The 18,531-nt window shown below is 39.3% G+C and overlaps 1 protein-coding gene across 2 annotated transcripts in view; it reads left to right on the top strand.

The window, feature by feature from the left end:
* LOC110828601 (uncharacterized) overlaps positions 1-18,531 on the top strand; it is a 184,205-nt gene that overhangs the window by 157,031 nt on the left and 8,643 nt on the right. For both annotated transcript variants that reach the window (XM_087353038.1, XM_087353040.1), the window contains exons 4-5: positions 2,439-3,385; positions 5,429-5,531. In XM_087353038.1, the coding sequence (XP_087209164.1) occupies positions 2,439-3,385; positions 5,429-5,531 (1,050 nt within the window). The remainder of the gene's footprint in view (positions 1-2,438; positions 3,386-5,428; positions 5,532-18,531) is intronic.

Here is an 18,531-nt window from a genome sequence, read left to right as displayed (position 1 = left end):
GCCTGATCTAAAAGTTAATCGATAATTTTGTAGGGTTTTAGTAGAATTTTATTGACAAAAATCAAATGTATCCAACAGTTTCATAGATCTCTCACGCCAAATTTGAGAGGTTTTGGAATATGAAATATGTGTAAAAACTGTCATGAATTCCCCATTATACGGTCACTTAGTTACAGAATTATTTATATTAATGTTATAATAAAGTACATGTATTTTCCAAATGCTTTATTCGATGTTTTGCTCAGTTTAGTGACTATGATGTTCATCTGCTACCGATATAAACCCATTACTCCAAAATTAATCAATAAATAATTAATGAATACTGAACTGAAAGTATGGAATTAAGTGCATGCGGCCTAATTCAAGATGTGTTTGAAGAGGCTTACTAAATTATCTAGTGAGCCATCTTATGTGCAGTGCATCGTAATAGACATCAAAAAGACTGCTGTAGAACAATGCAATAACAAGCCCTTGCAAATTTTAGAACAAGGTACATGTAATGATCACCTTTGATTTTCACAAACTATAAATCTGATTTATTCGGTACAAACTCAGAGAGAATATGATATCACGTATAGCCCGTCTCTTGTAGCTAGCCACTTAGGTATTTGCCCTGTCTTAGTGTGAATTACACAAGAATTAATAGGACGAAACGTGAAGCTGCCACTCACATCGGTCTAGTGACAACGTTCATGGTATCGTGACGAGACACGGGTAAAACTGAGATAACTGTCTTATGAGTTATTGAACTGTGTAGTGTGGCAGACACTGACCGACGTTTCAGGGGTGCTGAGTGCATCCGCCATCAAGATTTCAGTCCATTTCTATTGGCACGGGGCAATATTCCAGAAAAGTCATCTTCAAATTCGACGCTTAATCTTAAAGTGGTAAAACTTTTTCATCACTTTAAGATAGGCCAAAAAAAAATTATTTATTTTTTATTTGTAGTGTTCTGTCTGCCGACAGGTCCATATGAACAGGATCCTTCCATCCTTTTCTCGGACTGGGACCTGTTCATATACGTTCTTGGCAGATGATCCAGAAGTGGTTTGCCATTGCCTTCTTCTGTGTGTGAATGGAGTAATTGTTGGGATGCCACGGAGGAAAACTCCGTGTTGCCTAGACCACGGCCTTGCCCAACACAAGTTATAAATTCGGGCACCGCCGGGAATCGAACCCGAGACCCCCAGGATTACAAGGCCAGCCTTCTAACCGCTAGACCACCGTGGCACTAGGCCAAAAATATCAAATGTAAATTCGTTCAGTAGTTTCAGAGGAGAATCGCGAGAAATAGATAGACACCGACGTCTCCTACAGACGTTCTCTATGTGCAGTGATGGTTGTGCTTTGTACTTCCCCGTTCCTGATGATCTTGGTGCCTCGAAAGCCAGAGAAAAGTCCAGTTGTGTCGCACGCGAATCCTTATAATGACCGAAGAGGGACTGGAAGCAAAAACACGTCAAGGTATACTTTGTTCTAGCTGCTCTCCAGATACTGGCAAAATAATTGGAGTGCCATATTATGAATACAGCTCGTTATGAAAACGCTCGAGTATGTTCACAGCTTCCTCCTAGGATTACGATATTAATGGAATCAGAAACTAAAACATAGCTGTAAATTTAGCAGCCAACAAAGCTCCAATTTCGCTAGACTTCAGAGGGATTTATTTCCCATTATCTTTACGTTTCTGAAACATCAAATATTCCAGAGTTAGTTGTGCTTAAATCGTTTACAAGGCATTGAGTATAAAAAAACAGTAAGTGTTCACACGGTACCTGATACCAAAAGAAGGAAGAAATAGTTACAACACACGTTAAAAGTAAAATGAAATTTCGATTAACTTTATTTCTTTGTAGTTAATTAATCGACTTACTGGATATGACAATGAGCCGGGATAGCTCAGTCAGTATAGTGACTAGCTACGGGCTGGACGACCGGGGTTCGATCCCCGACGGGGGCAGAGGATTTTTCCCTCTAGCCTCTGCGTCCAGACCTGCTCTGGGGCCCACCCAGCCTCCTCTACAATGGGTACCGGGGTCCTTTCCCGGGGGTAAAGCCGGCCGGGGCGTGATGCTGACCACTCACCCCCCATCTAGTGCCGAGGTCAAGGAAGAGAGGAGCTATACCTCCACTCACCCCAAACGCTTACATGGCGTATAGCGGGACAAACTTTACTTTTACTGGATATGACAAGCGACTGACAGCGTGACAAATAATTATTACAGACGGAACAAAACAAGAATTGTTAAGTCTAACCTTACCATAAATACGGTAGTGGCATAATTCCATTAATTAGCTACTTAAAAAAAATTATTTATAAACAATTTTACCTTCTGCTCTTATCTGCCAACACGTCTAGAAGACCAGCATGGGATCCATGACTCGCCTGGCTTCTGATTTTGTTAAAGTCTGACTCGTTATTTATGTGATTGTTCCAGGTCAGCCAGAATATACAAATGAAGAGTTGGATGAAGAATTAACAGAGGTCCGTCCTCTAGATATCCCACTACATTTGTTAGAACTTGACACAGCTGAAGATCTGCAACACCAGCGCTCTACCACGGGCACAATGCGGACGTTTGCAGAAGTATATTTTGAAGGACCAACAACCATCACCGGTAGAACTGAGCTGCAACTAGGGCAGGAACTTGAAGACAAAATGGAGGCTGGATCAAACTGGGATGGAGATGATGATTCTTACAACATGGGCATGAGAAACGATAAAGCAGAACAAAGTGGGGATGGCTCAAACCCTTCTCCAACAGACGGCAGCACCACTGAACAGCACACAGAAAACGAGGCTGTTATTGAAAAGAATGATGTCAATTCAGTCGATAAAAATGATGATGATGATGATGATGATGACGACGACGACACCGACGACGACGACGACGATGATGATGATGATGATGACAATGATGACGAAGATGGAGATGAAGCCGAGGAGTCTACAAAACTAAATCTCCCAGAAAATGCAAAGAAAAGTGAACCACAAAGAAACCCCGATGAATCAACATTTCAAACACCGAAGATATTCAGAGATTTTGAGGTCAGCGTTGAGCACGGAAGGCGGCGGAAAGAGAACGATTCTGAAGGCGTTTCAACACCTGGAGCGAGAAATAGAAGCGAGTGGCCACCCTTAACCACGACAAAAAACCCTGACACGTCTCGCACTATACTGGAACGAGATCTGGCGACATTTCTAAGAAATGGAAGTCCGGAGACAGAGGATCCAAAAGTCAGGAATATCAGCAAAAGGGTAGGGAATGAGGAAAGCGACAAGATTACGAAGAAACACGAAGAATCGGACGAAGTGGAATTCGATACCGTTCTAAAGCTTCAACAAGTCAGGGAGCTGGGAAAGAAGGCAAACATTCCTCAGAAGGTGAGATGCATTTCCTACTTACAATAGCTGTATGGATTACATTATAATAACACCAAACTTTAAAGTCAAATTTGAATAAAACGTTAATTTTTTTTTAATGTTAAGTTATTGAATGTTATTCATAACGACTTTCACCAAAATTGGCCAATTAATGTGCCACTAATTTCCATAGGTGAAATCATATGAAGAACACACACATGTAGCTCAGTTAGAAAAAAACAGTGTTTTAAGACGGCTGAGGTTCCAGCTTTTCTAAATATTTAAATAAAAAAATCTTCAAATCACACGCCAGAAAGTAATGAGACTAATATTTTCTCTAAACAACCAAGTTCATCGTTCAGTACTGAATATGTGGCACGTAAATATGTGAGAAGGGTGGCAATAATAATGTAGCAGACCTTGTCCTTCCGCCTAATCGTCACGTCATAAAATTTCGTTATGGGGCGTGGCTTTGGTTATCAGCAATGTTATCTATTACACCGGTTGAGTTTCCTGTTCGCCGGGACAGGGCGGCAACTTCTCCGACTTTCCTGTCAAGCATACGGCCTAAACATATTGAAGCAGGCGATGGTCCATTTAGTCTGTAATGTAGCATCCCGGTATGTATATTTCTGGTTGCTCTTCGTCAGTTTCAACACACTCAGTTCACTAGAACAAAATATTTTTGGTACAATGTAACCATCATCAGGTTCAATTTCCTGCTTTTATGTCATTGCACTGATGATCATATTTTCTCCTCCCTAATCGGGAAATAATTGATTTAAACCGTTCTAACAAAATTTTATCATTATATCCAGTAAATAATCTAATAAATAAACAATAAATGCATAAATTCTCATTTAAGTACCAATACGGCGACTTGAAGGTCTAGAAACACGAAAAATATATCTCGCAGGTCTTGAAATTTTGAGTGGTAATACGCCTACATATTCTGAACGTAAAGAGCTTTTATTAAGGTGGGCATAATAGTGTATTAAAGTCGAAAATTACATATAAAATATCTGATGTCATAACCGCATATGATACATTCATACATTTAAAATTACGGAATCTTGAACTGAGCTTTAATCGCATTATATCTGTGGCCCACTAGGCTTAACGAAATCCGTATTTTTCTTCAGCTTCAAAATCACATTTTTCACATAATATAATATTTACATTAACACGTCTCGTACTCTGGACTTCCTGAACTTCGCCCATACAATACAATGGTTATACCGTCATAATCCTCTTGAATTAAGCAGCTGTTTTCCTTCCATGTCAGTTGTAATGTTCATATCGCATGACCAAGGCATCACTGACCCGTTTGCGAAAACGCAGAACACCGGCGTCTTGCCTCTTACAAGCCCAATAATTGTCAAACACAGCACCAAGATTCCCGACAAACGAGCAGGTTGATAGCCGATGACTTTACATCATCAGGCTGATTTTTTAGGCCTTACAAAGCCTCCCGCTACAGCGCCGGAACTTCGACGCGTCACGTTACGTAACGACGAAAATAAAATCAGTATCGGCTAAGAGTGAGGGGGAACTTTAGTGCGACCGGCTTCGACCACTGAAATGCAGAAAGTGAAGCTCGTTGCCCACACTGATTACGCTGTAAAATCGAATTTGAGGAGACGAGTGTTCAAAGCATTTCGCAATTTCACAGACATTTTAAAGTTTAGTATTTCTTAACAAGATCACGGTCTAAAATACAAGTCGAAGGTTCTGCCACCTTATTCCGTTATCAACACATCGTACGAAAACATTCACAAATAAGTTTAAAAAAAGTGCAATCCGTACCGCGAGTTATATTGCCATATTATTCATGTCTTATCGTGTTGGGTCTGGTTGTGGTACGTTCGATTACAGTAAGTTCATTCAGGTTATGTTTAGGTTTCTGTGTCGACAAGTCTTTCTACTAGTTTCGGCTGGCTACCTGGTTGCTTCTTAATCTTATGGATACAACGCCTATTTCAATCCTGCATAGCAACTATGAACTTGTTATCCATCCACATGGGCTATCGAAGCGTCGTTACTGATTTGATAAATTATTTGCAGATGGTTGATGCTGTAAGTCCCAAGGCGGATGAAAGTCTCTTGGAGATCTTGGTGCGAATAGCGGAAAATCCTTCAGGGTGGCAACAAGTTCGTCATATTCTGAGTGAGTATCGAACTTCGATACAGGAAACTTGCTCATAAGTTGCAACGACAATCTTTAATTACACCTGTTGCTCGTATATTGACATGTGCGTGGCATGTATCTTTCAGAGTTGAAAGTCTTTTTTCATTCGTCTCACAAAATTCAGAAATACATATTTATCGGGTTATATAAGGATTTGTTTCAAACGCAAATGTTCTGTTGTAAGATAATTAAACCTTAACTAAAACCTTACTTAAACCAACAAAACATAAACTAACATAACATAAACAAAAAAATAAAACAAAGTAACACAACTTACACTAACCTAACCCAACCTTAATCAACTCAACTTAACATAACTTAATCCAACCTACCCTAACCTAACCAAACCTATGAAATGTTCAAAGTACTTTAACCCGCAAACCATTGGGCTGATATTGTCGTGACCTTGATATGACCTTGACCTGTCCGTCATCTCACGTTGTCATGAATATAGTCATAATTTCCACAGCCGACGATCATTTATCCTTTTCTGTACGTCACAACATACTGAACAAATTCAATCCTCCGTTCCCTCCCATTCCATCCATTTTCGTTCTTTCTTCCTTTATTATTTTATTCGCATCCTAATTTCTCTCTTTACTTCTTTCTTTAGTTCTACTGTATTTCTTCTCTACTTTTAGACATTAAAATACACCACGACGTTTCCTTCCAGATTTGACACCATTCATCAAGCTTACTATCCTGATATTTAAGATCACAAATCACAAAGTTACTAAGTAGCCTAAACCAAATCACATAAACATAAGACGAAAGACAGAAAAATAGTAGAGTTGAAGTATTATTATTATTAAGTGTTCTGTCTTACGACAGGTCCATTGCTCTGCCCAAAAAGAGCTCTCCAGTTGAAGTATAATCGGAAAAATATTCATAAAGTCAAATAAACCTGTCTCTCGACTAGGCCTAGATTAAGAACCGAGGATCTATCCTGATACAAAGCAGGGGGAATTTCATCGTTGCTAGCCTCCCAAGAGAGTACTGAGGTCTGGAGGTGAGATAACTCTGAACCTCGTAAGTAAATCCAGCCGTGGAAGTGCTGAACCCCAGGAGACGTACCTGGTACCTTCAGAGTGTTCACGATGCATATTCATGTCTGTGATTCAGAAACAGTGATTATTTTAACCCTAATCAACGTCACGACTCTGACTTCACATACTTCATCACTGACATTCGTGTTCACGCAATGTATATACACACTGTTTAAACTCGTAATAACTCGTGTTCCAATGAGTTCCAGCGATTTCATCACGAGACTAAAAGAAATTTTCTTGTTAAAATATAAATCAACTATTTCCACTTCTAATAAATAATTAAATGGTCTGATTATAGGATATATTAATTTAAACTTGTCCCTTGTACCTAAATACGACTGTTAACGAAACTTTAAAAATTTCTCAAGAGAATATAAGCTATATACTCTAAGTTAAATTCGGTTTCCAAGACATTGATGAATAGCCGATGTGGCCAGCGGTAATGAAAAAGTTGTTGGTCCCTGCTTCAAACGTTGGTCATACTTGGATAGGAGACCAGACCATCTGAAGGCCTTCACATGCAAATGATAACACGACACAGAAACATGGGGACATGCACTGATGCTTAGAGTGGAGTTTCAGCTCACAGCCGAGGTTACAGAGCGATCCAAGATCATAAGAGTCTTATAATGAAGGTGTTATTGTTCTAAGTTGAACTCAGTACCGAAAGGGTCAGATTCTCGTACGATTCTAGGGTCAACAATTCTTCTCATCCCTGGGATATGAGGACTTCGGCTACCCTCCGCCATTTTCTTTGTATCGGGATGATTAACCGATGTAGTGTTCATACTAGCTGGAAACGATGTTAATCGGCTTTCTCTAAGAGCAAGCTCCTAATGAAACTCGACCTCACGGACAAAGAGAGGCCAAACTCTGGGAGACGAAGTCACTGTCATGTCGCTGGGAGTCACAAACGTTGACAATGAGTACAGTCTATACAAAAATTTATCTAATATTTTATCACAATTCGGCTGCATGTTTCGACATGCATGGTATAATTCTAAGGCATCTTTAAACAATTTTCACTAGTATTACTACTTTCAAATTTACAGAGGGTTTTAGTAATTAAACGTATATAAGCCCACATGCTACATTTTGGTAACAATTTTTCTTCGTGTTCATTTTTTGTATCGTTTAAATGACTCCTAGTTCACAATGAGTAGAACGTAAAGATTATCGGTCATTTTTAAACAGGTGAATGGCTCTAACGTTAAACTTTATTACGATGTTCACAAGGGTTTGCCAACCGATCCGTCCTGAGGTATATAAATCCAATTCACATATAAAATCCGGTTCTGATAAGGTCCATGCCATTATTATCCTACCATCTACATCCAGGTTTTTCGAGTGGTGTCTTCTCTTTTGGCTAACGAGATTTGTTTCGCATTTCTCATCTCCCCTCAGAAGCAACACAAATGATATTTTATTTGTAACATTTTATTAAAATACTTATTCGAGTTCTCAAAAGAGACGACTGTATTTGTCTAATACCTGGCACATAAATTACATTTTAATTGGTAACTGTTTACCTTATATTTTACTCTGTGCAAAGTAATCCGGACTGAGGTTACTTTGTAGTTTGACTCAGTCCTTTCAGGTAAAGTGTAGGACATTATTTCCTCATAGTTTATTAATGTTTTTCCCCATACAATTCACCTCTGCAGTTAAATAACCTAAAAATCGAACAGCCTCGTATCCCAGGTGACATGAATCCGTCTCTGCCGCCCTGTTCTAATCTGATGCAAATCAAGTTCTTGCTTCTGTTTAAATAGCAGACGACACTTTGGATGGAGGGGGAGGCAAGTACCTTTCCGCCACATCTGGTATTCTAACCAGGAGGCTGCAATAAGCCAGCTCGTTGTACAGATGGCTGCACGGAAATTATAGCCCTTTTGAGCAACTGTGCTAAACACAGGGGCTTCTCAAGGCTTAAAATGTCTGAAGATGCCTGTCTTCTGGTATGTTGTACCGTGTAGTCTGGTAGAAGTTTACCGACGTTTCAGAGGTGATCATCGACCTGATGATGGAGGCAGCAAGCACCTCTACACGGTACAACCCACAAGGCAACCATCTTCATACTCGATGCTGTGAGATCCTAAAATCAAGTCTGTCACCCTGCCATTCTGTATCCTACCTGGTCGTCCCTTTCTACTCTTTACTCCCTTCATTCCGATTTAATATTATGCTCCCATCCACGCCCATGTCTCTCGGGTACGCTCTTTCCTCCACGTTCTTCAATTCAATTCTCAGTGCATTTCTCATCTCCTTTGGCGTCTTGGATGTAACGTCTCATTCTCAGATTTAATCGTCCTGATAATAACAGGCCAAGAGCATCAATTACGAAGTTTTCTCGTGTTACTTCCTCCAGCTTCTTGTTTCCTAGTTCGTCTGTTGTCCAGAAGTTCTCAGCACTTCGTTAACACTTTCAGCCTATGCCCTTCTTCTAGGACGACGTGAAAAATTAAAGAAATAGCAGGCCTTGTGTAAATGTTTTCTGATAGGGAATAGGAAGATGACATAGAGAAATCAATGGTAGCAATAATTTTTGTAATTAAATATCCTTTTAGTTCTCTCACGAATTTAATTTTGACGTATTGTCGCCAATTTTGACACATTTCAAAGTATCCATTTGCTGTCTTCGAGTTATATTGTTTTCCCCTCATGCTGATAATGACAAGGCGTTTCAACTTTAAAAACATGATAAAATCACGTTACAGAATAAACCTAAAATCACAGGACAAGAATTACAGGGGTTTTAGCATAGCGAGTTCATTAGTATCACACTGAAATAACAAGCCCCCTGTAATAATATTAAAGAATATTTGATTCAATATTTATTCTGAATCCAGAGAAATTATACTGAAGGCATAATGACTTCAACGCAAATACGTGCTTCTTTTAAATGTTTACGTAATTTCTGACACGAATTGTCTAGAAAATCTTAATGGGGTAGGAAGCTGTAATTGGATGGGGTTGAGAAGTGTGCAGAGGAAGATTCAATCTGTGGATTGTAGTAATATGCAAATCGCAAAGTCCCAGTTATACAGACTGAGTGTGTGATTTAAATTTGTGCCCCAACTATGTACAGTAAGTGGGGAATCATCCTTAATAGCAATGGGCACCAAGAAACTCAAGAACACTGGAGGAACAAGATTATCCCTCGTGTGCCCAAGAGCACACATTTAATTAAAAACCAGAACTGTATGAAAGATGTATGTCTGGAGGCTTGATGATAATCCTTCAGGCATTTCCAACTGTTTAAATCGTAATTTATTTCATTACGTGATGACGCAGAGCCCAGCTCTTATGTGAAAATCGTATGTACTAGTCGCTGGAAGTACGACTGTATACACAGAGTTTAAATGCAGCTTGTTGTTGGTACGGGCAAAAGCGTTTGATTCGAATTTGCGCTGAATTCAATTTGCATACATACGATTCAGCACTCTACAGCATGTCCCACTCCAAACCACCGCCAAGAATCAGAGTCGAAAAAGCTAGTCGTATTTTAATACCTCGCTCCTCTTTTCTCGTTTTCATAAACGAGCTGTGGGACTAGTCATTTAGGTACGGCCATCACATACGTTGTAAAGGAAACGGAACTACGTACTTCAACTGTCACATTTGGGGTAGGGAAATAAAAATAAAAATTCGAGAGACATAGTTATGGCTGTATAGAAATAAACGTTAAAATCTGGTGAGAAGGAAACATCACAATGTATTCCAGAAAACTGGAACATGATGGTATAACCATTACAACGGATTCTGGGCTGAACTTTGAGGACCTTTATTACACCCACCACGTAACAATTTTTTACCAGAACGATTTATGTACGGTGATCAACACGATTTTAATTGCTATTTTCAATACAGAAAAGAGACGCATTTATGAATGCATTGTCGTTAAATTTCTTTAAAACTTAATCGAATACCCTCGTTTCTTTCCAAATATATTCCTAAGAATTTTATTGCGGAAATAAATCCTACTCCAGTGGTTCAATCTTCCAAAGAAACTTGTCCCAATGTTAAAGATTATGATACCTTCTTAGGAGCAGGCTATTAATTTCCTTTCCTTTCCTTACCTGCGTATCTAAAGCTATTTGATAATTTTTTTACAGAAATTTCTTTCCAAGTCTTTCATTGAAATACAATAAATCAAACATCTGATATAATTATGCGTCTGAAAGAATGTTGAATAAAAGGTGGAACATTTCCACCAGAGTGGAATGAAACATACCAAAGTAATAATACGTGATGTCAAAGTTCTAATCGCCAACAATATTAGCGACTTTCGCAGCGGTGAATAGGTCTATGTTGGTCTTCTGGGTTGCAAAGCCGCGTGGACTTAAAGCGAAACGTTCTGGCTCTCCACCTTGTGGACTAAAGACGGAAATAATATGTTCCCCCCGAAATGATATCTACCTACAAGTCTACACGACGCTACAAATCATAAGCCATCAAAAATTGTGATCAAGTTTAAAGAAAAATCTTTAGTAAAAAAGCGTGTTTCAATATCAAACATTTTCAAAGTGCAGTTATATATTTTGTATGCCAGATGTGTTATGCTATGAGGACAATTTCTATCATGTTCTATTTTTTTTTCGAAATTTCTTTCAGTTAAACGAAAAGTTTTATTAGCTTCACTTCAGCCATTCGTTTGCTTGATGCTGACAGAAAATTATTGGATTTCAGAATACGACTACCGTTTACCATTCATGAAGCTATTTTCCATCTTCGTCTAATACTCGTAATGGTCATTCCTTTGTGATGAGTTGTTCATCTAATTTATAACTGTAGAGGCCAGATTTCACTTTCTCATTATGTACAGTATAATCGATATGTCATTTGGTTGAGTGGTTCGACGAGTTAATTTTAATGCTGTGCCTAGAACGTACAAGCCCTTTAACGTCGAAGCCTTACCATATGCTTACCGGCTTGTAGTCTGCTCTGAAAAACGTCGCAGACCAAGCCTAATTAACCAAATAAAAAACAATCTCCTTTGGTATATCGATTGCCAAAAATTGTGTAACTGACTAATTCAGCGAGTTTCAAAGTGATGTTACGAACTGTTTTCGTGAAAAATATATAAAAATTAAAACGTAACCAGATCAGTGTTCCTCTTTATCTGGTTACCGTGAATAAATTGTATCTACTAATTCATGTTACAAGTAACAAATTACGGAAACAAACATAAATATATAGTAAAGTGCACAATGCCATATGACAAATTCTTAACTCATGAATGCGGTCAATATAAATTATTTCTACATAATCGGTAGAATAGGTTCGAAATTAATTAATTCCATTACACAATATATTCCCTGAGCAAATGGCAACTGTTTACGTATCAACAAATTAGGCAATGTTACTAAACATAACGTTCAAAAACCCAAATTTGTCGCTATGATGAACGAGCGAAATCCAAGCAGGTTTTCAGGTTCCTGATGCAGTTTGAGAGATCTTTGTTGCCTCCATCATCAAGGCAATTAATTTTTTTTAAATTTTTCTTTCTCCTTTTACGTTTCATTTCTTCCTCGTACTATTAATTTCGTATTCATTCTCTCCCTTCCTCTTCTGTCCCCAATCGCATTATTTATTCGTCTATTAACTTTCAAGTTGCTTTCTGTTTCAATTTCTTGCTATTAAGTTAGCCATTGCTTTATATGATGACAAGCTTAAATTTAGTTTATATACTTGAGATCAAGATTTTATGCAACGTATAATATTAAATATACATAATAAACTGTCATCACTTTCCCACGAGTGTTTTGTTATGAAGATAGAATAAAACAAGAACCTCGCTCTGTGTATAGGACAGGAATTACCGCACGTGGACGGGAACAATTATTCAGAATCCCAAGTAAGATAAACTTGCCACAGCAACTTCATTTCCACTGCAATGGGACCTTTTCCAAATGATCCTGTTTGATGTAACAGTTCGTATTTGCACAACAAAGGAACAGGCAAGTGGCCCTTGCCTGTCGAATGAAAGCGATTAGAACGACGCACTAATTGTGGCCCTAATACGTCTCTCTGCACAAAAGAACTGAAAACAGCTCACGGTAATGGTACCAAGCTGGGATTTTATTTCGAAAAAAAAACGAATTAAAAACAATAACTAAAATTTGAATTCGTAAAAAAAAACGAGTATTTCCCGAACACTCAAATATAAACTGAGGTCTGTTATCAAACTGTAGATAATCGTAACTTAACGTGTAATAATATTCTCAACTACAGAAATAAGACAGTATCGAATGGCGCTAACACTTCATTGTGAAAGGATTTCGTCCATTTGTATGCCTGTTTAAACAAGGGAGACGTAATTTACATAAAGAATCTTCCAACACCCTTACGCATTAAATTCTGGGAGCCATTTTCCTCGACAAGCAACGTTGGTTTCCATTGGCTACGCTGCTCCGCAACGCATTTTTGGGAAATATCCCAAGAAGGAAACACATGAGTGAATGTAAATATACTGTTACAAACAAAAACTAGGAATAACTTTATTCCGTCACAACATTTATAGAATAATAACAGTGTCGTTGAAAATTGTGTGCGAACTACCTTCCAATATGTTTTAAATCACAGTTTGATTTTTCAGACATCAAATAGTTGTATTATCACCCAAAGAGGCGAGGTCCTGTTATTCACGGTCACGTGGTTTCCATTTCGAATGATGTATGTCCGTCCGTCTGTATGTACATGTAGCCGCTCAAATAACACTCAAAAGCCAATTTCATGGATGAAACTGCAGAACAGAATTCATCCACTGGACGTATTAAAAACTGGTCCTCTGAACAAGCTGTTTGATGTAGCCGCGGGAGTACAGTTACAGAATTTAATATAGTCGCTGATTCAATGGTTCACACACACTGTGGTCATGAACATCATGGCGATTTATTATCAGGTTATTTAACGACACTGCTTCAGACTAACGAAGAGTTTCGAAACTTATCTACCGAATGTAAGTCTAGGGAGACGTCGCTACACTAAAGTAAAGTAAAGTTTGTCCCACTATACGCCATGTAGGCGTTTGGGGTGAGAGGAGGTATAGCTCCTCCCTTCCTTGACCTCGGCACTAGATGAGGGTGAGTGGTCAGCATCACGCCCCGGCCGGCTTTACCCCCGGGAAAGAACCCCGGTACCCATTGTAGAGGAGGCTGGGTGGGCCCCAGAGCCGGTCTGGACGCAGAGGCTAGAGGAAAAATCCTCTGCCCCCGTCGGGGATCGAACCCCGGCCGTCCAGCCCGTAGCTAGTCACTATACTGACTGAGCTATCAACTATAAAAATAAGGGATGTTTTTCAGAGATTCGGCTAAGTAACTGGTATTTCTGAAATTTCTAACGTGCCAGTACTATGTGGGATAACTTTCAACGATTATAATCCTCTATATTTTAATCTTTGGGTTAACATTAACATCAGAGGAGAGAGCTACAAGTAGTGAACACACCCCACCACAACCGTTTTGTCTAATATATCGGGTCGTGAAAGCTTGGATGCTACCAGCTTATTTCCCAGTCCATCCCTACCCAATTAAGTAAACTTGTAGACGTCTGAACATGTGCTGGTGTGGCTCTAGGGTCCGATTATCACAGGGAGCTATTGGCGCAGCAGAAGTGGTAATGTTGAGTATCACGTGTCAGCACTGTGACCACATGACTTGACTGTAAGAGCTTTTGCTGACCAAACGTCCCCCGGGTGTACTCAAATACTATCTGAGGTATCAGTCTACTTCCTATGGCGCCGTCTGTGAATCCAATCATAATGCCAATTTAATGAATAAGCCAACTAACGAACCACTAAACCACAATATATCTTCCAGTATTTTACCTCAAAAACACTGATAATACTAAAGAGCTGAACCCAATCACTGAAACCTAACCTTTGACCTGTTTCGTACTTCGGAAATCCTGCGCCCTAATCTAATCCAAGGGGTTGGCTGCCCTGGGACTTCAAATACCATAACCACTTGCTTCCAAATCCTTCCCAGTTCACCACTTGTAATTATCCTAACATCCGGCATTGAAAAAACAGTGCAAATAAAGAAGTATCTTAAATTGTCCAATAAACAAACATGTTAAAACCCTGAAATATTAAATTTATTGGCAACGTGTTTTGATACAAGTACCATCAGGCCATCAGGCTCGTCGCTTATATTTTAAAGAGATTTAATGAAGGCGAATGAGATACGCCAGTGCTGGATCGGAACATAATAAATGCATACGTTCTAGTCGAAACATCTCAAGGAAGACGTCACTTGGGTGAGCGTAGATGGCAGAATAATATTAAAATGTTTATTAGAGAAATTATGTGAGAGCGTGAATTACTGTTAATCCTCTCAGGTAGCATTTCAATGACAGGTAATGTACCTACATGCAAATAATCTTTCGTAAAATTGCCCCTGGCATCCAATTACAACAATTTTAATAAAATATATTAAGACACTTGTAATCAACAACAATATATGTTATGAAGCCTGTGTATTTTTTTTCTTCCAAAATTTGAGCAGTCATACTGCTCCCCTCCACTTTTGTACTGATTCCTGTTACTTACCCCCAAGAACATCAGGAAAAATTAATGGAATTGCGTGAGACTCGAAACGAGCAAAGAGAACAGATAAGGGGAGTAATGAAGGGTAAAAGTTTGAGGACGAAGACAAGAAGATAGTAGGATAAGACCATAAAGGGCTTCTGGGAAATCTTGTTCACAGACAGTGAGCGATATGTGCTCTTCGAAGTGTAAAGAGGCGTGTGAGGAAAATGGGGTCCGCGACTGACACACTGGATTACACAGGTACGGACATGATGGAAGAAGTATTAAGAGCAAATATACCAGAAGCAGATATGCAACTCAGTGGATTTCGTAATTTCATTCATCTAATCACACTATGCCGCCATGGTGGTCTAGCGGTCAGAACACTAGCCTTTTAATCCTGGGGTCCCGGGTTCAATTCCCGGTGGTGCTCAGATTTATAACTTGTGTTGGGTAAGTGCGTGGTCTAGGCAACACGGAGTTTTCCTCCGGGGGGCTTCCCCGGTTTCTCCGTGGCATCCCAACAATTACTACATTCACACACAGAAGAAGGCAATGGCAAACCACTTCTGGATCATCTGCCAAGAACGTATATGAACAGGTCCCAGTCCGAGAAAAGGATGGAAGGATTCTGTTCATATGGACCTGTCGTCAGACAGAACACTAAATAATAATAAGATGAGGTGGTCTAGTGGTCAGAACACTGGCCTTGTAATCCTGGGGTCCCGGGTTCGATTCCCTGCGGTGCTCAGATTTATAACTTGTGTTGGGTAAGTGCGTGGTCTAGGCAACACGGAGTTTTCCTCCGGGGGGCTTCCCCGGTTTCTCCGTGGCATCCCAACAATTACACAGAAGAAGGCAATGGCAAACCACTTCTGGATCATCTGCCAAGAACGTATATGAACAGGTCCCAGTCCGAGAAAAGGATGGAAGGATCCTGTTCATATGGACCTGTCGTCAGACAGAACACTAAAAAAAAATCACACTATAAATACACTACATTCAGAATTTTCCCCCGGTGTGGATGGAATTTCAGCTGTTTTGCCGTTTTATAAGCACGTTTCACAGACAAACACTTCGTGTGCCCCGAAAATTTTGTCAGCCGTCTTATTCCGTACTTTCCTGCCAGGATAACGCATTTCTAAATGTTTCACAAACAGCAGCATAACATTTCTTTTTCGATGCGAAGTAATGTTTGAGAACGAACACATGTTCTGCTCGTGAATAAACAACATCTATACAGCTTTTGCGCAAATGGCTTGAGCAGCGGCCTAGCAACGAGGGTGACCTTGAGTCGAGAGTTCGATTAGGACAGTCGGGATTGATCTGTTACTGACTTCATTTTTACACCGCAATACGTGATTAATGTTGGGTTGCGTTCTAAATGGTACATCCTGTACCACGTCCAATAAACTCTGAAATCCTTTTTTTCCTGGAAGTGGTGGATTTTTAGTGACATGCATAGATATGACACGGTATGCTGTTATCGCACACAGCCCGTACAAATCAGTTGTGCTGTCTAGTGTAGAACAGCACCATGTCCAGTGTTGTTAGTGTTAAAACCACGGCAGGGGGGCTAATGAAGCTTGCAACTGACACTACGTACACTCACCATGAGCCAATTGAGAACTGAGGTAACTCGTTACAGCACAATTCTTCCGGGGGGGGGGTTTCCGTCGCAGACAAAATACGCGTTTTCGGTTCTATTTTTGTGTTATCTGCACAAAGCACATACAATTTCCGTTTGTCAGCCTACTACGCTGTTCTATTTCCAAAAACCAATTCCTTTTCAAATATTTCCATAGTAACGCCTACTGTTAAAAATCTACAAGTAATTAGGTTTAACTGTTGAGAGATGATGAGACGCTTTCTTCGCTAATATTCTCACGATATATCTCGTGCGTAGCGTAGTAATGGTTAATGGAGGGGTTGTATTTTATGCATTTGTCCTTCCCTCCGTCCGTCTACATTGTTACATTAAATTTTAATTTAAAATGTGTTATTTGAATTGATTCATATCGGTCCAATGTTCCCCATACAGATTAAATAACGTTTCATATATCCTATCGTATGGCGATTCTGAGACTAGAACTCTTAAGTCTTCCAAAAGCTAAATACCATTTATGAACTCCATGACCAAAAAAGTGCACTGGTAAATTATGTCCATTTGTAACGCATTCTACGACACATTAGAAAAATACAGTGTATATATATATATATATATATATATATATATATATATATATATATATGAGTTCAGAATAAATTTTTGCGAAATAGTACAATTCATGTATTGATAGGAAATTCTGAATAACTATAAACAGTTTAAATTAAATTGGGTCATATATTTTGTTACGTTTAATTTAACAATGAAATACAGCACATTCGTTTATATATGTCTGAAATTTCAAAGGATACATCTTATTATAACACACCAAACAAAACAGGTATCATTGGGTACAACAGCCTAAAACGAGGAACCGAATATTAAAGGCTACATAAGAAAATAACGTCCCGCAAGCAATGATGAATTCTAAACATATGTTTATAAATTATAATTCACGTTTATTATCTGCAAATTTGAGCAATCACTAACTATGCAAGGAAACCAATTAACAGATTCCATTTCTGCAACCACAGTTCTGCTTTTATGATGACGTTGTCTGCTTTAATTCTGGCTAGAAACGGCTCCATAGCACGCAAAAGGGCGTTAAATTACACCCGGCTAATGCAAATTACAGTGGAAGAGAATCCAGTATTCAGACTGCCGCAATGCACAGGCATGCTCCGAAAACCAACAAACTCTCAGTCTCAGGCTTAAAGTGTTTTAAGACTTACGTGGGTGCATCTTTATGGCGTGAACTGGCAGAACAGAACAGGTTTTACAGCCGGATTTCAATTTCAGAGACGTCTGTCTTCGCAGTCACATCTACGGTTCTAGGATACATTCAGCCTTCAATTCAATGAATACCGGGGAGCTTTCCGAAGGGATAAAACGGATGGAACGTAAAGCTAAACACCTAATTCCGAGATTAAGACTGCGTCGAAATCTACCTCCACATCTCTTACACAATTTCAGTGAATTATGATCACGCATAGTGAAAATATGAGGCTAGGATAAACGCTAGTCAATAAAACTCACAATGACGCCACGAGGAATTTAACATCATGTCTCGTCTCTGATTGGCCCACTACCTCAGCCTCCCTTTCCTCTAATCTTTTTAAGCCCCCCCCCCCAACTTTTTAGAATCTTCATCTCAGCCCTGAAGATGGAGACAATATGTTTCTCCGAAACGTTGGCATCTACACGGCGACAGAAACCATACCAAAGTCATTATGGCCATTCCCCGAGTCAGCAGCACCAAAAAGGAAAACAAACAAACAATTTAAATGAGGATAT

Source organism: Zootermopsis nevadensis, unplaced genomic scaffold, assembly GCF_977971745.1.
Source record: "Zootermopsis nevadensis isolate Lab colony 2312 unplaced genomic scaffold, Znev_1.0 Znev_ptg000021l, whole genome shotgun sequence".
Classification (NCBI taxonomy): domain Eukaryota; kingdom Metazoa; phylum Arthropoda; class Insecta; order Blattodea; family Termopsidae; genus Zootermopsis; species Zootermopsis nevadensis.
Note: the sequence above shows the minus strand (reverse complement) of the source record. Positions and strands in the feature narration are given on the sequence as shown.